This window comes from Salarias fasciatus, chromosome 1 (genome assembly GCF_902148845.1).
Source record: "Salarias fasciatus chromosome 1, fSalaFa1.1, whole genome shotgun sequence".
Lineage (NCBI taxonomy): Eukaryota > Metazoa > Chordata > Actinopteri > Blenniiformes > Blenniidae > Salarias > Salarias fasciatus.
In genome coordinates this window covers 23,276,420-23,299,935 of record NC_043745.1, presented here as the reverse complement: position 1 = coordinate 23,299,935, position 23,516 = coordinate 23,276,420, and the positions used below count along the sequence as shown (strand labels likewise).

General features: G+C 40.8%; 2 protein-coding genes across 3 annotated transcripts in view; both read right to left on the bottom strand.

The window, feature by feature from the left end:
* dennd2b (DENN domain containing 2B) overlaps positions 1-16,257 on the bottom strand; it is a 47,887-nt gene extending 31,630 nt beyond the window's left edge. The window contains exons 1-2 of one of the 2 annotated variants that reach the window (XM_030090951.1): positions 16,158-16,257; positions 288-389 (exon numbers count right to left, since the gene is read on the bottom strand). In XM_030090951.1, the coding sequence (XP_029946811.1) occupies positions 288-364 (77 nt within the window). In that variant the 5' untranslated portion in view covers positions 365-389; positions 16,158-16,257. Of the gene's footprint in view, positions 1-287; positions 390-10,186; positions 10,349-16,157 lie in introns of those variants that run through there. The other variant, XM_030090943.1, reaches the window with a different exon arrangement.
* Positions 16,258-18,231: 1,974 nt separating this feature from the next.
* On the bottom strand, positions 18,232-23,397 carry tmem9b (TMEM9 domain family, member B). Its single transcript, XM_030089072.1, has 5 exons — positions 23,147-23,397; positions 22,033-22,124; positions 21,835-21,943; positions 21,138-21,272; positions 18,232-18,936 (listed from the first exon to the last, which is right to left on the bottom strand). The coding sequence occupies exons 1-5, from the start codon at positions 23,216-23,218 to the stop codon at positions 18,781-18,783; spliced, it is 564 nt and encodes a 187-aa protein (XP_029944932.1). The 5' UTR covers positions 23,219-23,397; the 3' UTR covers positions 18,232-18,780.
* Positions 23,398-23,516: the final 119 nt, after the last annotated feature.

Below are 23,516 nucleotides of genomic sequence, written 5' to 3'. Positions count from 1 at the left end.
TCTGACCATACTAACATAACCTCAGTACTCACAGCTCAGAGCTCAGTGAGGCCACTTTCCAGGAAACAGGATCAAATTTGCAAAAGCCTTTAGCTGTCTTATCATTATTAACACTCACAGTTTTGTTTTCCCCAATGAGTGAAGAAAATCAGCCAGATCACATACGGGACGCTTTTGGCGAGAGATGAACGAGATGACTGAGTACTGAGCTTCTGCCTCAGAGAAAACTACCTGAGGTTACTGTAAGAGCGCATGAGGCCACCCGCTCTGCTCCCAGTGTCACTGACCTGTCGGGGACGTCCCGGGGAGTTTTACCCCCTCCTCCTCCTCGGGGAACAGCCTTTGAACTCTTGTTGGCGGTCATGTCTGTCTGCAGCCCGCCAGATCACCTGATGGACAAACACAATGTTAAACATTTTAAAAAAGTCCCTACTGCAAGAATTCAGGCAAGTATAAAACATGGATGGATATTGATAAACACTGTCACATATGTACGTATCAAACACCAAATGATCAAAATGATCAAAAACCACAAAGAAGAAACGGGACAAAATGAAGCATCAAGATACAGAGCAGGAAAATTGGTCACAAGTGCAGGATCAATGACCGCCTGTATGTTTCTGTAGCAGTACATTTGTTAAGTGGATCAGATGAACTTAGCTCACGGTTTGTCAAAGTGTGGGAGAGCTATGATCCACAGGCAATAAAAGGCGTAACTCTTCTCGTGCTGGTGAGATGCTTTCCATTTTAAATATGGTAAGTCTTTAAATACCATGTGCAACCTCCTGTATGTGGCTATTACACAGCTGGTTTTGTGCTACAGTCTTCTTTTTTTTTTAATCTTAGTTTGTCTCTATTTCAATTGCAAAAATTCAGCTTTGAAAACGTGTGCGACAGCCTGGCAGCCTGTCCAGCATGTACGCTGTTGAAATACGGCTCAGGTCTTACAGGGTTAAATCAGGAGTCTATTATTCTCAATCCCAGAAGACCGAGCTACTCCACTTTTTATAAAGGGGGCTAATAAAAAACCCTACCGTGTACCACACTTCACCACATCTGCCATCATGCTGAAGCTCCAGTGTAAATAGTGCAGTCGACTTTCAACAAACCAAAAGTAAGTGGCAGAACTAACACAGCGTGCAGTTAACAGCCAGAGTTCCTCCGGTGCTCCTGGCACGGTTGTACTTTTCCACCTTAGAAATGTGCCTTTTGCCAGCCACAGACAAAGAGAACTACTCTGCTGCTCCCAAACCATCATTGACATTTTGGATCTCAGCCAGAAGAGTAAATATGGAACCTAAACCATTTTTACTGTCTTCTCTTGTTAACATGAACAAAGACTCAGTTTGAACAATTCACTTATAAATGGAGAAATTGTATATAATACTGTATTCTTTAGGTTACTGCTGATTTTCAAAGGCATCACAGAAAGCTATATTTAAAATAGAATATGAAACTTTTGTTGTAGTACTCAAATAAAAACAACACCCATGGTTCTTTTGTGTAAGGAGCTCCTAACAATTCATGGGAACCTCAAGTAAGCACAACACAACAAAAGGAGGAATAAGGTGACGTAATTAAAGAAGCACAAAGTTGATGAAGAGAGGAGGTCAGGGCTGATGAATGCTTCTGCAAATTCCTCAACTAATAGAGGACGCTGCTGGTTCCCAACTGTGCATTTTACTGGTATTACCATGGCAAGTACATTACCCACATTTACCAGAACACTCGAAACATAGGCAATAAAGCATCTTAAATGATATATAAAAAAAAAAACAAATCTTGAATGGCAGCACTTTTGTAACAAGTCTGTGGCTGGTCTCATTTCTGTCTTATATTGTTAAAACGTGGTATATTAATTGTATCTTGTAGTAGTAGTAGTAAAAGTATTAGGAAATTGATGGAGGGGAATATAAAATACATCAAGAAAGTAAGTTAAAATAATGCATGATCTGCTATATTATTGGTGTGTTCTTCATAGACATGTCTACAGAAAGTTTAAATAGGCTGTTCAGTTAAAAAAACTATTTTGTCTTGAGATTGATGAGCCATGTTTTCAGGGAAAAAATCATTAATAAAACTGTTAGGTTGATCGCTTTACTTGTCAAATGTCTTTCAAATACGACGCATCATCCTCCAATGTGGCAAGAAGACCACACAGAAAACTAAAAAGTATGTTAAAGACATCGTTTATCACAAGTTAGATCAAAACTTTGCTGAGGCCTGCCGTCAAACTTGAGGCCAATGCCCCTGAAATTGCAGCACTGACCCTTTGAAAAAGGACTCAAAGTAATTGTTTCTGGTGCGTAAGCGGGTCAAATGGAGATCTCCAGAGATCAGAGGTGAACAGGAGGGTGCTTGCTTGGCCGCATGACTTGTTTACAGGAAGTAGTTGTATGAAGAAGCCAGCCAACCAGTAGCAGATCTGATTCCTATATAGAGACAGATGAGTAGAGAGGGAGCATTCCTGCTGTCAGCTATTTCCTGTGACCGTGGACTGCGCAAAGAGGATGAACTGTGCATCGTTATATTCATTTAATACAATGAGTGGTTGTTGTCCTGCCCTGCTCGGAACTGCACAGCGCTGCTGTACGTCACTGAACCATCAGGACCGCACCACACAGAGTGAATTTAAACAGACACACCAGACTCAGACGAGGAACTGCATATCTTCTGATGAAGATAATGTTGCTGGATTTCACAAGCTCAAGAGAAATATGAAGAAACACGTAAGAGACTCAAAGCAAGAGCTCCTTATTAGAAGAGACGTCTTCTAAATTAATTTCACGAATCATATTTTTACAAGGAATACTGATACACTGAGGAAAATTTAAGAAAATACCCAATTGAAACCAAAACTTTAAAATAGCAATGATTTGTCACTAGTCATCTGAAGTAAAAACAGAAAAGGATATTGAGGAAAAGGTAAACAGCACGACTAAGAACACACCATATTCTATTTGAATATGTACAAAAAAACTTTGAGTGAAATGTCATTTCTGCTTTGATGAACATAGTTAATTTTTTTATGACACACACTTTCACACTCTCTGTCTCACTCTGTGGAAACACTAAGGTTCTAGTCATTTGAATTTGTCACATGTGACAGCAAACACACAGCGGTCAACAGTGGAGAAAACAAACCCTTCATAAGTTTAATGAACTTGGTTTAACTTCTAAATAACATTAGCTGAGGTTAACGTTTCAGGAACTTTATTGTTTTCCCCTTTCTGGTCTATTATCATAGAAATGGGTCACAGAGGCCCAAGATGGACTCTGCAGTGTAAACACCAAGGCGTTAGCCAACTGACTTCCTGAGGTCTGATACCATCTCCCTACACAAAATCACAGCCTGTAAACAAGCACTTCTGAGAAAGCTCCAGAGTACCTTTAAAGTGCATTCAACCACATTCAAGACTACTTCTCTCTTGAGATGTCCGAGCCGAAAGCAAACTAACGGTCAACTGCTGAAGATACTCCCAGCATTCACTGGTGTGAACATGTTAAGTGTAAGAGTGCAAAATGACACACAGGCACATTATAATCTGAGCTACTATTGATTGGATCTCATCAAACATTCTTTTCGTTATTTTGTGATATTCATCCATCCAGGGGTCAGTGCCCACTCCAGTCAACACAGGGTGAAAGGCCGGAAAAATCCTGGACAAGCTGCCAGTCAGTCATAGGGGCGACACAAAGAGACGGACAACCACCCTGACCTACAGCTAATTTTGAGTCCCCAAGCATAACAAGAATGTGTTTGGACTGTGGGAGGGAGCCAGGATATCCAGGGAAGCCCCACACACGCACAGGAAAAATGTGCAAACACCACAAAGAAATGCCCCGTCTGTCAGCAGGTTTGAACCAGGAACCCTTCCTTTGACGCAATAGCGATTATCAATGCGCCACCATGTCTTCCTATATGTGAAGCAGAGCTCGATAAATAAAGACGGCTTGATTTCAAGCTTCAATGACGTGATCAGTCATTCATAGAGTTGATATGAGTACACAGCAACATGATCGCCAGGCTAGTGGTCTTTACACTACTGATACGTAGAGACTTTTTCTGTCTGACACCTTTTCAATCTGACAGACTTGCAGCAAGATGCCTTTAAGAAAAACTGTGTAAAACATGTTCTCTGTGTGGCCCTGAACACATTGCGGCTATCTTTATGCATTTCATCACAGCTTGACAGGATACAAAACAAGCTTACTTTGGATGTCAACACTCTGAAAGACAGAGCACATTAAAACGTGTACTCCCCAGTCACACATCCACTCTGTTCAGCTGTTGTATGTAGCTTTCTCTGCTCCGTTCGCACTCAAAGTTTTGTGAGGAGCACATTCATCTTTAAAAAGATAAAAGATTGACTTCATAAAAAGTTTGTGCCTTATGGTTGAACTCCAAGCAGTCAAACTTGACAAATAAAGAAGAAAAACATTTGTGTGTTTTTCAGTCCTGAAAGTTAAACATAATCCATTTTAGGGTTTTTTGTTGTTGTTGTTGTTGTTGTTGTTGTTGTTGTTGTTGTTGTTCATTCACATCAGTATCCATAAAAGAATAAGACAGGAATATCAATGACATATTTTTCACTTTGCAACAAGAGTGTTTTACTGAAACGGCACTATGGCAGTGTCTCTGCTGGACTGTTTGACTTGGAATAAAAGAGCCCTTTGTATTGGTTATGTCCTTGAAAGAGAGAGATAGTTAAAAAGTAAGTCTTTTATCAATGGCATTTGTGTGTAGCTGTGTCCAGTGTCTGTGTGCAGGGGAAACAGACCGCTGGGTAAAAAATATCTTCAAAAGAGAGTCCACATGTCCTTGGCACTGTCACATTGACAGATTGTCTGATACACTGTTCTCACCACCACACACAGGAATGTGCTAATATTTGCCCTCTTCATCAGATCGCTGCGGCTTTCAGAATATTAAAAGAGTGTTTTCAGAGGGAAAAAGGAAGCACAGCGGAGGGGCAGTAACACCTGGAGCCACAGCCAAGAGCTTCATTTTCATTTAACAAAGACGACGCACAAATATGTACACTCTCGGCACCTGGCACTCAACGCCAGGGATTATATGAACACAGCACGGCTTTGTGTTACCATTTATTGTTGACGTCATGATGGTTGGACTTTTATTACCTCCAATAAAGAGGATTCCTTTCAGGTTTCTCCTGCTATCTAAAAACACAAAGCAGCAGACACAACAGCTTCTGACCTAATACTGTAATTCTCCTGTGCCCTGGCTATTCTGGTTGACCTGGTACTCTATTTCTGCTGATCAGCAACCTGACTTCAAGGCTTTTTAAAACCACCGCAACGCTCAACAGGCTGCCAAAAAAAATCTAAGGCAGAAGGAAGAGTGAAAATCTCTGCAAATTCTCAACTTGTTCCAAAAGTCATAACTTACTGGCAGACACGACCACACGAGCCCACACACTTATCCGCACCATTGTTTCAATATCCCACAGAAAGACCAGTTTTGTCCCAGACAGACAAAAAGGGACTTGAGCTGGTTGAATCATAGCATGTTAGCTGAGCAGAGTGGGAGTTGTGCAACATGCAACAATCCTTTTAAACATGTGTCTGGTTTTCTAAAGGCAAACACAGTCCATTTTAGTGGAACAGTGCATTTAAGGTATAAACACAAACAACCCTGAGTGTGCTTGGAAGGATAAAGGTAATGGGAAAGTTACAGAATTCCCATCAGAAACTGCAGGAGTGTAGCATATTCTGGATAAACAGAACGAATGTATTCTGTTCGTAATCGGACTCTCTGAAGAGCCGTTTAAGCTTCCATGTAAAAGAAAACCACCAAGGTCGCTACTACAGGCAGTTGCACTACACCTATATAATTACCCCACCATATAGTTCACCATGCTGCCACTGCAGGGCTCGATTGACCAGGTGGAACCAATACTTGGAAACGTTTTTCCCAAACGGAGCCCCCCAACACCCCCCCTCCAGGGTAATCGTGGCATGCTTTCTCTTTGTGGAAAAGAGGAAAAACCCTTCAGTGTAACCCAGATATGAGCGTGCACAGCTGCAGAGGCAGGCATGTGGAAAACAGGCTTAAATCCATCTGAGTTGCAGCAGGGGGGCTTGAGTTTGTGTCGCGGACCTGACCCATGACACAAACATCTTTGACTTTTCCAAGGACAGAAAAACGCATTCTTGTTTGCCACTGTCTTAAAGTGAGATTATGTATTCAATCTGAAAAGCAAAAAGAAAAGCCACTGCAATTTTTAATAAATACACAGAAAAGTGATACAGTGGGTAGTTCTATATGTAAACGCTTCTAGAAAAGATCCATAAAGGATTCCTCTTCAGCCGTTCATAAAATATTAAGCCAAGCAGCTAACGAGGTTTCCTTCAGATCATAAAGGTGACACTTCTAATTCCTTCACCACGTAACTTTGATCAGAAGAACACCAAGTGTATTCTTAACTGTCAGTGGAAAAGTTACAACATGTACCGGGTAGGTCAAATTACTTATTTTAACATTTTCCATTGTGTTGAGCATTTAAACCACTGAGGGTGAGAAATGACGATTCTTTGGCACTCACATTATTGTATTAGCATTACTGAAGGTGATCTCCACCTCGAGACGAAGCCTTTTTTAGATCCAGAAGTGGCTTCAGCTGTATGTGTTTAGTGATCTGGAAATTGCCTTTCAAATTAATTTGGTGTTGATTTATACACTCATTAAATAACCATTTATAACAGAGTTACTTGTGATTCATTATAGGTTCTAGGCTGTCTTCTTTATGCGGAGGCTTTGTGAGTGCTGAGTCGGCAACATTTAGTCCGAGTATCAACAGGCTGTGACAAGTGTTTATGAGTTGAACACACAGCTGACAGTGTTTTGTATTCAGACATCAAATCTGGCGGTGAACCGAAGCAGGCAGCTTCAGAATGATTAATAGTCTCAATAGAAAAAAGTAGGGCATTTTTGGACATGTTTCCATTGGCATTGTTTGTAATACCACGCTACAATCAAATGGGGAATTCTTAAAAAGAGAGAGAGAGAGAGATGTTGAGCTGTACTGGTGTTGGACAGTCAAAAGTGCTGCCAGTTAATAACACACATTTGTGGATCACTGACAATCAATTAGAAGAAATAGAAAAATAAATTATTCTGTTGAAAACTGAATATACAAAAATATTCAGAAATTACCACTCACTTAACTCCAACGCACCTATTTTAATGCTGAAAAGGTGATTCCAGCAGATGCAACTGATGGTTTTAAAGGGTGTGTGTCTTTAGCGCTGGCCAGGAGTATACTTTTTAACCAGCTTGCACACATCCCTCATGTACTTCTAACACATCATCTGTATCACTTACAGACAGGTGAATGCCCAACCAAACATTAAGTATAACTGGGCACACACAGACCACAGCATATCCCTGAGATCACAATCTTGAAGTGGACTGACTGACTGTCAGCAGTGTTTTACGTTCGGCATATGTCCAGGCAGATCACCTCAAATGTTTATATTTGCAGTCAGTTTCAAGGATAGTGTTCACTCGGTAGAGCCTGGAGGTATTGCTTAGGGAGGTGATCTTTTGATTTGCTCAATTAACACTGGGATTTTTGTGCAAACTGTGCTAGCTTGTAATCTAAAAGCTCTGCAGCCTTGGGTTCCTTTTCAAAAAGATGCCTGAGAATAGCACCATTCTTTCAGGGCTACTCTTAAGGCAACATGATCACACATTTACTCTTACAGACTAAGCGTAGACACGGTCTGCAAATCATAAACAAATCCTAAGTGAGGAAACTCTGATTGTTGATTGAACAACAGTTCCCTTAAGAGCGTCTGGTAAAAGGCCAGACTCACTCCTCGTTATACTGAATGGAGACCAGAGAAGAACTTCCTCAATAGCTTTGTGTTGACAGTCTCGTCCAGTGAGAGGGGAAGGTCATTGTTTGATCTGCACAATGGAAAGAGCATAAGAGGGAAAAACGGCACGCTAAAGAAAACCAGTCACAGACCATGAGGTTTGTATTATCCTAAATAAGATAAGATTGTGAGGATTTAGGCTGTAATCGGTTAAGAAAACTCATATTCAAGAACAAAAACATTCCAAATAGACACAAAGCTCCCTGTATTGACACTACAAAGACCTCAGTGAAAGCTAGGTTTTGTAAGTGTTGTCCAAAAGGTATATGTATAAACAGAATGACTTTAATACCTGCTGGGAACTTTAAAACTCTGAGGTGAGTCTAGAGATGCATAAACATTCACTTTGTAACAGATGATTATCATATGTTAAGCACATTTGGTTGATTTATTCAAGAGGCCATGAGAAAGTAAAGCAGAGATATCTGTAACTGCTTTCAAAATGTAAACATATATATAAATTAAAAACAAGTCAAGCGTTATGCTCTAAAACTGATAGTTCTCAAAGGTTAAGTTTTAAATAGATAAACAAAGACAACTAACTCACATAAAAATTACACTGGTATGAGCAGAATGTTCACATTTCACATTAATTTATGCTTATTTCAAATTACACTGACTGCACATGTACAATGTCTAGAATAGAATATAATATAATAGAATAGAATAGAATAGAATAGAATAGAATAGAATAGAATAGAATAGAATAGAATAGAATAGAATAGAATAGAAGAACTGTTGTGCCAATGAGTACCAGGAAACTGAAAGTTGGTAAAGCCCCAATTCTTAGTCAGAAATATATCAGTAAGCCGTCCAACTGGCAGCCTCTCACGGATAAAGTGGAACATTTTAGTGAGTGTCTAGAAAACAATGTGATGCCACACAACACAACAGCATTTGTGTCTCAACATTGAAATTAGTATTTTCTTGTGATGTACACTGTATTACAAATAAAAGTAAGTACAAGTGTATAAGTGTTGCTAGCTAACTACCAAAAAACTGTAGTATTTTCACAGGAAATACTAAAGCAGGAGTCTCACTTATTTTCATTCATGGACCACATACAACTTTGATCTACATTGGACCAGAACAGTAAATATAAAGCATGACAGCCTATAAGTACTGTCAGATTTAAGACTCACTCAAGACCTAGACGAAACCAGGTCAAGACCAAGAACATAACATTGTGGTGCTGAGATCAGTCTTGAGTACTACAACACTAGTTCTGAAGATATCAATGTTTAAAGCATTTATTTATAAACTCACTAAAAATCTTCTTACCATAGTGGTTGTTTCTGGACTAAGACATGCTTTTGGAATTCTTCCAGCAGAGTTATCATTGACAGCAGAATCAGTTGTGAAGTTTCAGTCTTCTCTGTTGTGTCTGATGATCTTATGAAAAAAGGTCAACCACCATTGGTGAGTTTATTAATGACAATACAGTCATGGTCTCCTTTGAATTTTTTTGACTCAGCAATGTCACATCAAGGTCCAGATTCATCCTCCTGCTGGGCCAGCTTGACCCCACTAGTCTAGAAGTTTATAAGAAGCACTGTCTATCTAAATATGACCTAATTATTTGCTGGGTTTGTCACTCTGCAGATTTTCCACTGGTTAGAACTTGTTTTGTTGTGCTAATGCTCCCAACTGGTAACTTTCCAAGTCCATGAACGCACCTTTATTTTCATTGCCTCAGAAAAAAAAAAAAAAAAAAACTAGGACACATTTGGCTCTGGCAGGACGTGCAAAATGAATGAAAACAGAATTAAATAAGAAACTTGGTAAATGATTTCACTTGTGTGTGTGTGTGTGTGTTTTTTTTAATTTGATAAAACATTATTTTAAAAACAAAAAAAAACTTTGCATAAGTGTGTCCTCCATTGACAGTAGTCAGTGGAGTCCTGTGCGCTCTTTGGATGTTTAAACGATTATATCTTGGTCTCATTGCAGCGTGTTGAGTGACTGCTTGTATCCGCTGGGATATTTTTCTCCATTCAAAGGGTCAGCAGCAGAAAAAAAAAGGCAGCAGCGGACTCAGGCTGGTGTTGCGTTTTGTACACTTCATTGTGCAACATGCCGATGACCAAATATGGTCACATGGAGACACTTTAACGCACCTTGCGAACTTTTTTACTCCGCTTTTCATCCGTCCTGTCAGTGTGTGCCACACTGAAGCAGCTGTGTTACAAACAAAAGCTTCCTGCTCCTGAGTTAACGGTACACAAGAAAGAAAGAAAAAAAGACAGAGAAGGGGGAGTAAAAGAAAAGGCAAAGCGGCTTTTACCTCCAACATTCTCCTCACATCCATGGCTGTTGATATTCCCAGATTATAATCCCTCTGCGACGCGCAAATCGCGCTCGTCCACGCGTAGAGAAACTTTGGCTGGCAGAGCCGCGGATACCTGCCCCTCACAGTCAAGCCCGACTCATGTCTTTCCAACCAAAACCGACACACACACATACACACACACGCACGAAAAAAAAAAAAAAAAAGACAGGGGGAAAAAAGGGGAGAGAAAAGCCCTCCTGCCTCCCCTCTCCTCCTCTCCCACAGCCCGCTGCGGCGGAGGGCAGAGGCAGGACTTGTTGCCACGGAAACGGGTTGTTTGCCCCCCGCTTTTCTCGGGATTTGCCACCCCAGCCCTCCTCCTCCCTCCCCGTCCTTCCTCAGACAGGCATTCAGCCCCTTGTCCCTTGTTTATTGTCGGACTGAGGAGCGGGGATGAATATTCAGGAGGCTGAGGGCTGCTGATGGGACATTGTTGTCACCCACACACACAAAGATGGCTTTCTTCAGCAGCACTGGCCACAGACTGGAGCTGAGCTAGTCTGTCATCAAACTCATTTCACTCAAGAGCTAGAGCTCATTATCAGTTGCAAAGTAAGAAAAGTCCCCCCAAAAAAAACCTCACCCTGCATATCACCTGGGTAGTTCTGTGTTAGTATTTTACTCTACAGCTGTGTTTCTATGACCGGGGGAATCCAGACAATCTAATTCTTTGCATCTTGTGATCCATATGAGTGATTTGGCACAGGTTTTAAACTGGGTGCCCTTCCTGATGCAGCCTGGACCCATGGTGGTGGCCCGTGGGAGCAGCAGCAGCAGTCATTTGACTAAGCTTGCTTCACTTTAATCTTTCCTAACAATTCATGGATTTCACTTCCAGGACTTTCTTTTTTGGGTTGTGGCCACCATCTTTAGGACTACAGTGCCATCTACCAGGCAGATCGGCGTTGTTGAGGGGTTGCACTGTGCCGAAGCGGTTAGCTGTCACCTCACAGTGAGAAAACGCCCAGCTGGAGTACGGTTGGGGGTATTTCTCTGTTGAGTTTGGACTCTCTTCCTGAGTGTGGGTTTTCTACTTTTTTACCCTCCCAAAGTTAACTGCTCGCTGTGGAGGATACAGCCTCAACAGATTGCCCAAAGTCAGGAGGGATTTGACCCAAAGCTGAACGAAGTGGCATTAAAGATAATTTGCTGATATTTACAGCCACTTTGTCCACGGTCCTTTTCTTTACTCTAGTGAGTCCCTCAAGTCATTCAATAGTGCTACACAGTACTAATTCAAAACGTTGCCATGTTAAAGATTAAGAATGGGAAGCGCAAAAGACAGGATTAACTTAGTAAAATATCCCAAAACACAGAACGTGATTAGAAGTGGTTTGCTGCCATGAATCGGTGTGCAGTTCATTTTGAGAAAGTGAACAAGCATTTGCTTTCTGTTAACGGCTTCATGTTATGGCTGTTGACTAATTGGGCTTTACAGGATTTTTACTCTCTTCCTAAAGATGGTGCCATCAATGTCACGTGAAACCCACGAATACTAAAGATTTCTAAATAGAAATACACTTTCAATTGTGTGTGTGTTATGTTTTTGTTCATCTTGCTTTTGTGGGTGGAGTGAATTCTTTTTCTTTGTAAAGAGGGTACAACTTTACTTTAGCATTGTCAGTTATCACACAGTGGACCATTTAGTATTTCATTGTGGTTACAGTAAGAAACAGAAATGCCATCAACGTGAAATCAAGAACATATTAAGTCCAATTCTGTAATTCCAGATCAAATTAATTTGAAATTTGAGTATTATTTTCTTTTCATGATGACATGTGAAGAATTCACACGATGATAACATCATTTACTATTTAATGGACGATTTAAGGGTACAATAACAATACTAACTAAAATGTAGATTTTAATGAGAAATGTGAAATAATTCAATATTTTCAGGGATTGTGAGTTTTCCTTTGATTGTTTTTGTTTTTCAATGAGCCTGCAGGAGTTTGTACAGGGATTCTGGCTTCCCGCCAAACCCCAAAAGCAGGATTGTTAGGTTAACTGGTGATATAAAACTGTCTGTAGGTGTGACTGTGAGTGAGACCGACTATTCATACAAACACATGAGGCAAGTCTACGTTTCAGACCAAACAATAATCTGAAAATCATAAACTGCATCAGTGGAAGTGTCTTGAAATAAAAATCACAGTGAAGCTGGACACAGGTTTGACTGGAGACACTGAACTCCTCCCACCAGTGAAACTTGGCAGAGTCAAAGGGCAACCACCAGACCACAGTTCATTTCTTCAGCATTTTTTTTTCTGTTGTTGTTCTATATTTCACTGCAATTGGAAAGTTCATCAGTCGTCGTCCTCTGACCCAGACAGTGACAAATAAACATGAGTGTAGTCATCACACTGGATGGATGATCTACTGTGTGCTGAACAGGTTTACTTAACTGAACAGTGAAATGGAGAAAATTAACATTCTGAAATAGTATCTTATTTGTTTTCACGTTCACAGTTAACCAACAAAATGAAAATTTAACAAATTATTCACCTCTATTGTTCAAAATGCTTGTTGGTCCTAAAAATATTCCTACGATGATTGAGGCCAGAGGTAGAATCTGGTCTGCACAGGGGGGCAGTGGCGGCACGCTTGCCTCAAAGTGAGAAAGTTCTCGTAAGCTTGGACATTTCCTTCCGCTGCACATGAGCAAATGAGTAAATTAGTAACTTAGTGAGAGCAAAGGGTAGACTCTGACTTTCAAAGTCATGACTGTTTTTCATACAGGTGACAAATGTTGACAGTTGTACTTAAGTATATCATAAAAAGCTGTTAGTATCATTTGATCTGTCTGTCTGTCTGTCTGTCTGTCTGCCTGCCTGCCAGTCAGCCATGTGATGAATGATGGACTGGGCCAGCATGTGCTCCGTCTTAACCCTGATTTCGACAGACAATGGTGGGATGGAAGATGATTCATATCGAGTGCAACCAGTTTATCAACTGTGTTTTTATAGTTAGACATTTATTTCAAGGCACAGAGGACGGATGGATGGATGGATGGAGGAGTCTGGTCATCTGTCTCATGCCTCACTCAGCTTTAAGTTATGATCATAAAGTCTAACTGATTTGGATTTACGAGTCTTTACAGAAAGGGGAAAAGAAAAAGGGCAACACAATATGTATTCAAAATGAAATATCCACCCTTTCTCGGCTGACTCCGGTCAGTTCGAACCACTTCACTGTCTCCGTGGTTTCCTGAATGAAAGATCTGTCATGCGAAACAATTCAGACTGTGCATTATGTCTCATGCTCATTTAGAGACATCTCCTAAATGAGCTCAAATAAAGCACCACAGACAATAGCATGAGAAAGCCACATGAATTTCAAACTCCTATAGCATGGCGCTCAGTGGTCAAGTGGTCGGTGCTGATTGAAGAGTTCACTCAAAACACCACACGACTACACAAACAAACATGCCAGAACTGAACGTAGACATACAGGAATCACTGGAAGTGCCTCTTCAAGTACGGGACACAGATTGGATGGAAAGTCTCTACTTTTACATTCCATTTATCATTTGGTTGAAGTCTTTATGAAATTATAGGTTTATGCTTTGTTTTGTTGTTTTTTTCTCAAACCATATGAATTTGATGGCAGCGAATGCCATCTGCTGCTGACATGCTCCAAAGCTCAAACAAACAAGAAAGTGGGCTCTGGCTGGAGTTTGTTTTGTCAGCTGCTTCCCCATGTTTTCCTCCAAGAAAAGTCCTTTTTTTGCCATTCATGGCTATCATTCTGTGATTCTAACATTTTTACACCAAATGCTAAAGCCCTGCTCATCCATGAAACCGGCTCCTCTCTGTCTCTGGGGGTGTCTTATCATCCAACGGGCCTGGGAAGAGAGACAGAGGAAGTCACAAAACCCAGACATCCGCCATTGCGATTTGCAACGTCGAGTCCGCAGGAAGACAGTCCACAGATCCTCCGCCGTGCAGCCTTTTTTCTCAGGAATTCAATCAAAAGCTTTCAAGGTCTTGTAAAGATTGCCCTTCCTGAGAATGCGTCAGATCAGTGCTGCCTGAGCACAAAGAACAGAGGCAGCGGCTGCTGTGTGTGGGATGTTTTACCAGCAAGTAACCTAAGCTTAAACTCTTGGAATTCATTGTTCCGCTGATCGCGCTGCCATCTGGACTCACCATTAAAAGCCGCATCCTCCTCTTGCATGACACGGGAGCATCAAAGCGGAGACTCACATACATGCATGAAATTCTTGTGGCCATCAAGGGACTCTCCGTTCGGTCGGCCTCCGAGAACTTTACAAGAATGACTTCAAGCTGAGTTTCGCGACTGACCACGAAGCTCTGAAATCTTTCTTCGGCGCTCGTCATTTTCCACCTGCTGTGGGGGAATACACGCTTTATTTCTCGAATAAAATCACTTAACCTCATCCGTGCATGTTTGGGAATTCACGATGAATCACAAATCCTCAGAGATCCAGAGGGATTATTCCACAGCTCTGTCAAACTTCTACCACCCACTCTCCAAAAATTCAGCCCTGATCCCCTCTTTTAGCTTCTGGACATTTCACAGGTTCGAGAGGTCAAGTAAGCAAATAGTCAAAGCCGCTGCACAATTATCTGCTACATTTTTCATGAAAAACACATTTGGTGCAATAAACAGCATATCGGGTTTCAGAAGCAGACCCGAGGCAGCTCTTAAAACTCCAGGATTAAGTTGACGAGTTCTGTCAACACTGAGATACAGCCTGAGGGCCCCGGGGGAGAAGATATGACATGTAAAGACATCCTTTCCTCTTTAAAACTGAAGAAATCAGCTGGAGGTGTCCTCTTTACACTATCTGACACTATAATATGGAGACAAACACATTTTGCCCACACACGGCATGCCAAACGTTCCCACAGCTCCTCAGAGAGAATAATGTTATTAAGCATTTATAGGAATTCAACTGGAAGCAATTGAAGAAATGTATAGGTATGAAAAATAAATCTTTTTTTTGCTGATGTTCCAGTATGTGCAGTCTCAACGCAAAAACAACTCAAATCAAAGTCAGGTAATAAATCTGAGGTATAATCTGTGAGTAAACAGGTTGCTTCGTTAACGGCAGAAAAACAGCCCAAGCTGGAATGTTTTGTCTGACACCTCCAAGTTTCACCGAGTCTCTGTTTCCATCCAGTTTCACAACATGCTGCGAGCACAGCTTCAGCTCAAGGACATTCCTCTATCTCCCAGCATTTCAGCTTTCCACCACACAGCAGCCACATCATCCAACCCTGGAGACAACCACTGTTGTGTGAGGTTATATGTGTGTGTGTGCGCGAGTATGTGAGTGTGAGTTACTTGTGCAGTTAGGGTATATTATGGGCCCTGCCTTTTCTTTAGAGTCAAAATTAAAGTCCTCATCGCCACATTTTGATGTGAAGACTTTTACAGTGTCTTTATAGTCTCCAGGCACTGAAAATAAGTCAGTAAGATGTGATTAAAATCCAACCAAAGTGTTTCTATAAGGAAAAGGTTTTTTGTTGTTTTGATATTGTCTTCAAAACACATTAATAGACATGTTAGTGCACGAGATAAGAAAGTAAATTCACACTCAGGGCAATTACCCATTGATTATTAGATAGACCAAATTCAAAGGCTGAGGCGCCCCCAGTAGGCAAACACATGCAAGTACAGCAGCAGACCTGAGACGATCAGCTTCACCTCCTAAACATGAAGCGGTGGAGCGGACAGACAAGTCAGCCCTGATCGATCAAAGTCACAGTCTGGGAGAAACCTCTCTCTATCACATGTCAGTGAGGTCAGTAATACAGAGAAATGCACGCTCACCGTGTCATCCTCACTTCAACAAAAACTCCATGCAACAAACACAGCAACTCTCTTTAAAAGAACATCTTTCTGAAGTTCTATTTCTCTTGAATTCAGATTATTCAGGGAGTTGGAGCAGAAAGCCTACCTGTGCGTCTCGGAGGTTGCAGGGTTTGCTCAGTGCTCCATAGTTGAGGAGAATCTGTGTCGCTTTCTGTCTGTGCAGCCTGAAAAAAATGAGGGGCTTTTTTTTTCTGGGGAAAATAGTCTCCTCGGTACAACTGCATGCGATGAGGAGTGGAAAAGAGGGAAAAGAGGAGAGAACAGGAAACGATGACGCAGCTGTATGGAAATCAGAGCGAAATGAAAAGAAGATGGTCAGGGTGATCGAACTTCTTACTGGGAAAAGGGCAAAGAATGAGGCAACTCGACGGTTTTTAATCACGACTTCACCTTTCCTGATGAAGTTTTAATGAGATTAAAATCAAACTGCACTGGATTACAGACCAAAAGTAAAGTTGTTACAAAGGGAAATAAACCAGAACTGTAATGTAACAAAATGTTGAGCTCGAAATGTAGAAGCTTTTTATCCAAAGTTATTGCATTATGGGGCTGGAAATACAGTTTTCTACTAACATTATATTCTGTTTTTTACATCACAGTGTGAGTCAATGGTTTATTAATTAGAGGACTTATTGCTCCAACCTCAATAAAATTTCTCAAAACCCTTCCCTCAGGGTCTCAGTACCTAACAGACAAAACAAACTTCAACAAATCCACAATCAGCATAAAGTGATCTGAAAAGTTTTTTGTGTTTTTCGGTCTTGGTGAGCAGATCCTGGGTTGAATGAGTGTGTGTGTGTGTGTGTGTGTGTGTGTGTGTGTGTGTGTGTGTGTGTGTGTGTGTGTGTGTGTGTGTGTGTGTGTGTGTGTGTGTGTGTGTGTGTTCAGCAGGTTTATTCAGTTTTAAGCGCATCAGTGACAGACAGCAACAGTAGATCAAGACTTTTCTGAATTTGTGTACTTTTTTCTTCTAAAATGACAATCTAGCTGTCAGTTTCAATACAACTGTTTTAAAACTTCACTTAAAACTGACAAAAAGGTACAGTATAGTGAGGGTTGGCTCTGGTTTACCAGGAACATCTTCTTAGGCAAGATGCTGAGCGTCTCTCCTCAATCTCCATATTCATATCATTGCTGTGTGTCACTAAGTTTTTTGACTCTCTCTCCTGAAGCCTGTGATTTCTCCTCTTTCTGCAGCATCCCACTCAGATAGATTTCATTGTGTGAGCAGTCTAAACATGTTTCCACCTGATCTCTGATATTTACATAACACACCCACACTCACACAAACAAGTCAGTGACAACAGCCGTGGTTGAGGAGGCTCAGACACCCCTGCTGCACCTCGCCCAAGGACACCTCTACACAGAGCAATGTGTGGACTGAACCACAACTTGCTTTATCTTTGCCAGTTCCCCCAGGTTAGCTGAAAACTTGTTCTATCGTTCTCCCACAACCCCAACCGGTGCAAGGAGAATGTCCTTCCCACTGCTGCCAGTGCCCACGCATCCATGATCATGTTTTAGTATATATTATGAATGTGAAGTGCTGTGAGATACATATTTACTTGAATGGACATTTGACTGTTAAAAAAACATGTGTATCCTATCAGATTTAAAACAACGGAAACAGTTCATTCAAATGAACAGAGTCACAAATATTCCATAAATTTATTTCAAAGTTAAAGGTATCACATATACAATAGTTAAGAACACTTTCAAAGGTCTCCCAGCAGTGGTTTCCAGTCACTCCTTGTATTGTACACAACCCAGACATACACAGAATAAGCTCCTTTGAGGTCAGAATCACAGCACTCCGCCAAACCACTGCTGCCTCTCAGACAGCGAGGACTGATTATGGACTAACGTCTGAACAATCACAGAAAGGAAGAGACAGTAAGTTAGAGTTGTTAGGCAGTAGAAGAGCGCACCCATTTCAACAGGATCATTGACATTTGAGAATCAATAGCACGGCTAATATTTACTGACATCACCGGGATGGATTGCATCAATTTCTGCAAGAACATTAATTGAAAGTACTTCCAAAATAAAAGAATTTTGAAGAGATGCATGAGATGACAATGTTTCACATCGGTTAGGAGACACTCCACCATCGTGGCAGGAATGAAGCTTTGAAACCACAGCTAGAAAAAAGTTGATTATAAAACATGCACTTTCAAAAGAAGGCTGAGCGATGAGTGTTTCATAGGGAGGAGCGCAGTAGTTCCGTCACGTTCATACCGAGGGGGGGGAAACACCGTCCAGCTCAGCGCTGACACACCGTCAGTGCAGCAAACCGCTCCTGTGGTAAAGCTATGACGAGCGGCGTCAAACATTTACTCTGCGGTCCACTTTGAGATCTATAGGGGACTCACATTTATTGGTCAAAAGGGTAAATTCTACTTTTTCTTCATTCTTTTTCCGTTTTATTCAAAGTTGTGCAAAAATGAATTCACTGTAATATCTTGTGCTGCCTGCAGACTAAATGCCAGTTTCCAGCTTTGATTGTGCTTCAGCCAGAAACTTCGGCTCTAAATGTCCACGTTTCTCCTCCACGATCACCTCAGATGCACCACATGTGATGAGATTTGAACCACAAATGAGAGGAAAGAAGTGATAAAATCTGAAGGATCAGTCACAGTGTTTTTTTCTGTTTTGTTTTGTTTTGTGTTTGTTTTGTTTGTTGCCCCACCAGGCACCTGCGGGGTGTTTTAGCTGAGAACAACATGGCGATCAAAGACAGACTTCCTCTGTTCCTGGACCTGCCTCCTCCAGCGCTGCTGGGCGTGCTCCACTTTGTTCAGCATGTTGGGCCGGGAGTGTGAGCGGGACAGGACGTTGTGAGCGTTGGCAAAAGGCTGCTGGTCCTGGAAACACAAAACACCACGGGATGACGTAGTCTGACAAATATCAGGCTAATCTCCTAACAGCCTCTCAGCAAGGAAAATGCCCAATTTTTAATTTTCAAATGCCAATCTTACTCTGGGGTGTGATTTTTGAAACCATCAATAAATATCTCTAACAAATTCTGGTCCTAAAACATCGGACAGCTCAAAAAGGACTCAATTTGGAGCTACTGACTTGCAAGTGTTGTCTGTTTCATTGCTATTGCATATTGCATTATTTTAGTTTTTTTTTTTTTTGTTTTTTTTTGCACTGTGATAGAAGCAGCTCTCCAATTTCATTATACATGCATCATGATAATTTGGGCTATTCTATTCTTTATTTTCAAAAATGATTTCATAACTACTTTTAATTCCCACTGTATGCAACTCTCAAAGCAGTTTGGGATTTTATATCAAGACAATATTAATCCCATTTCCACATGGTCTGATAACACTCCTTAAAGTGCTCCGTGGCTCATTTTTCAAAGATACATGAATCAAACTATTCTTAATGCCAGTGTTACAGTGAGTGGAGAAAGTAACATTTGACAATCAACAGTGAGATCGCTTCTCCGTATCAAAGATCGAGCAAACATTCCAGGCCCATCCTTTCCTCTACAATTAATGTTACAGCATCACTTCCACTTGCAGGAGAATTTGAAGCACAGGCTTCACAGTGAGCGAGACTAGGCAGCACCACAACCAACTCCTACGCCACCAACCCATGTAAAAGATTTAATGCATTTTATAAAGCTATGGTTTTCCCCCCAAAGAAAGCATTCATATAATACTTCCTCCGGTCTGAACTCACTAAGTCAAAAAGCTCAGTAAGCCAGCTGCAGACCCCCCTCTCTTCCTCCTCCTCCTCCCCGAGGCAAAGCCAGACACTGTTTCTTTTAGTTTAATATCCAAACAGAGTCCCACTCAAAAAGGATTAAAGGCTCACTTTTACACGCACTTTCAATGTTTAGTTAGGAACAAGGAAAAAAAAAGTACGCCAAAGAGTTAAGATGAAGATGCTCAACTGATTGTGCAGATTTCCCATAAAGTTTGTTGGTTTATTTCCTTCACATATAAACCTGGAATGATGCATCGAGAATTCCAGAAAAAAGTGAAGATATAATGAGAGGAGAGTGAACACAGATGATGATGGGTAAATGACACCTTTAGAGACACCTAGTGGTGAGACTGGAGATTGGGTCGTATCTTCTGAGCAGATTGTAAACAATGAGCACACAAGAGGAATTCCCGTCAGTGTTGTGCAGCTGCAAAGATGTTTGTGTTTGTTGCTGAGTTCTCAGTTTACACACTAGTCCTGCATGGAGTGTTACATTCAGCCCAGCACACAGCATGTTGTAGAAGTTAGACATAGAGTATTTAAGCTCTTTAGGAAGCACTTTGACTGCATCTGTCTTCTGCATCTATGTGAGCGCAAAGTCAACCTGTCTGAAAGAGAAGCTTTCTTTTATTGAAACTGAATCAGGACTTGAAGTATAAAGTGTGAAAACTGTCCAAGTAAAAAAAAAAAAAAAAGTGTTTTGTTTTGTACAAATTAAGACATTAAGACACGACCTGTTTAGGATGTGCTGCATAAACACAAACCAAAGAGAAGGTCACAGTTAAATTGATTGAGGGAAACAGTTTGGGTTATTATTTCATTCCTGCTGATAGATTCTTAATCCTTACAGAGATTCCTAATTCTTTCAGACTGAAAGTCTTCATTTCATTTTATAGAGTTGTGTTGTAATTGTGGAACTCTTTAAGCAGTGATCTCAACCCAAAGCAGCACTGCTACAGAAATGCTGATCTTTGCAACTTAATGTATCAGGTGTCTATTTACTGACAAACCCTGAATTTCTTTTTGAGTGTTGTGAAAGTGCTTTACAATAACATCAGCGTAAAACTGATTAAGTGTTTCCAACAAGTTTGTCTGAGAGCATTTCACTCTGCGACAGTTATTAATGAGAAGCTCGGGCTTCAAACATTCGAACAGCTACTGTATGATCAGGAAAAATCATTTTCAATTACCAGCTGCATTAGAAACATTAGCAGCCCCCATCTTCTGAGTGGCTATTAGCAGGAATGTTAAACTTCTTTACGAGGAAATCAGTGTTAACATGGAATTATTATGAAACAGTTTCACTCAATCAGATGCAGGACAGTGAAATAAGGAAGACACTAACCCCAACGTCATCGTCGCTTTGGATGAGCTGCGAGTGTCCAAACAGACGTCTCTTCAACATGGGCTCCAGGAGAGTCAGGTAGACCATGTAGAGCAGCAGCAGGCCCAAAATGGAGAGGTAAATTATGATGGTAACCTGAAGAGAGCCATTTGTTATTACATGGGGTTTTCAAGTGGTGTACGCACAATACAATAAAACAAGCAAAGCTAAAACATACAGTCAGCAACCAAAACACTTCTTTATTATTTTCTGCAGCTGAGAAAAACAACCACAAACAGTCCTGATCCTAACATAATTATGTCTGTTTGTATATGAAACAGATTATATCCAGAGAAGAACTGTGCTTACAAGAGATGTTTTAAAAAAATGTGTATATGTTCCTCAAAAACCATCTACAGGCATGTTAGGAAGAAGTGATGCTGCTTTGAAGACAAAAGAAAGAAGCGTAATTAATATCTCCTGTATCAGTCACATGTGGATGTTTCTCACGTTCCTGATCCTTTAATTACCATCACAACACGATGTAAACACATGTGATGGAATCAAATTAAACTGAAAGCATGACAGTAGATTTCAAATTTGTATAACTGTAAATTTAAAATCCAAATGGCTCATTCTAAGACAGCAACAGATTAAACAGTGATTTATTTCATCAGTGGTAGGGTACATCACCACATCTCTTCCAGTATCCTCTTACCTTGATGGTCCCCGAGCTCCTCTCCTCATATTTACACTCACAGCGTAGACAGTACGCCTCCACATCTTTTCCATCCACCGGCATCGGTTCAACTACGTGGAGACAGTTACTGAGAAGAAGTAAGATTACCAGGCCATTAGTCAGAAGGAACTCTCAGTTTCTACATTTCAAGGAAGTGCGGGACATTTCGTAACATACCAGTCTTTAAGAGAGACATTTTGTTTGTAAATCTGCCCTTCGATGTCTCTGTATGGCGGACAGATACATTTACAGCGGATGTCTTCAGAGTTCTGAAACAGAAACGTCACATTTATCAGAATTTTGATTATTAAGGAATTGGGTCACAAAGCTTATGAAGCCACTCTGTATTATCTGCATTTACAGGCATGTTACACCTCCAGCTAGGGTCAATATTTGCACTGTGAAGACAGGGTTATTTTAGTGTATTTTTTCAATTCCATTGTCTTCTCTTATCTAAAATACAAACACTAACAGTGCTGTTTTTAACTGGAAGCAACTATGCACTCTGTTGTTCCATAAGCATTTAAGTTATGAAGATTGAATAGGCGGTGGTGTATCATAAAGCACAGTGCAATCCAAAACAAGAAAAAAATAATGAAGACATTTAAAAACTGGGTTTATTTTATATTTATTCCGTATTAAAGCAATGGCTACTTAACCATTTCAGCTATTGTATTTACTGTGCTGCATAAGGAACTTGACATGCAGACCAATAATCCATATCATATAATAAACCTATAATACAATTTATGAAAAGGTTTATGCAGCACAACAATGACTCAATATATTGGTCTTTATTCTCCCAGTCTGGACTGGGAACAGGCCAAACGTGACAATGGTCCACGATGACAGCGAGTAACACACGTCTTGAACAAAACAGACATGACTGGCAGCAACGTAGCTCTTTCTTACCAAACTACTGAATCAGACCATTGCTTAGTGGCAGATTATATCACCTTCAGAGCACAACTCACAAAGCCGTTTGATCACGAGAAATACCAAGAGAGAATCGACATACAGTCTTCGGTAGTGACATTCATCATGTCTTGTCAAATTTGAAGACGTAAATGCAAAATAAACTGCTTTCAAAACAACCGTCACAGCAGTGAGGACAACAGGGATGTTTTGATAATACCAATCGACTTGAAGTGTGATTCAGATGATTTACAAACAAAGAATGTTAAGGCTCAATACGCTTATTTTAGAGAAAGAATGTTGTCGTTCAAAAAGCTTTCTACACCATTTCAGACTGACGCTAGCTGCTAAGGCTAGCAGGCTAACATTAGCTTACCTTCGCTGTCACTTGGCTCAGCAGCACTAAACAAAACACACAAAGAGCGTCGACCACAAGCACAAGCTTCATCTTTCAGCCAGTCGCTGACGCACAGTTTCAGATTCTTTCAACAGTTCGCCGACAAGTGAAGTGTTCTCTAAAGACTCCTGGCGACGTTAGCCATGAAGCTATGATGAACAGCCAATCGGCAGCTGACTTGTAGTTTCCAGAGATGGCGGCCGCTGGTTTCCGTACACAGGTCCGGGCCGGATGCGTTTGAAAAATTTACTCTGTCAGCCCGGCGGATGGGCGGTGATAGTCTGGCAATGTTACAAATCGACCCCTAATTTAAACAAAAGTTTGATATCAAAACTTGTTTTAATACCAA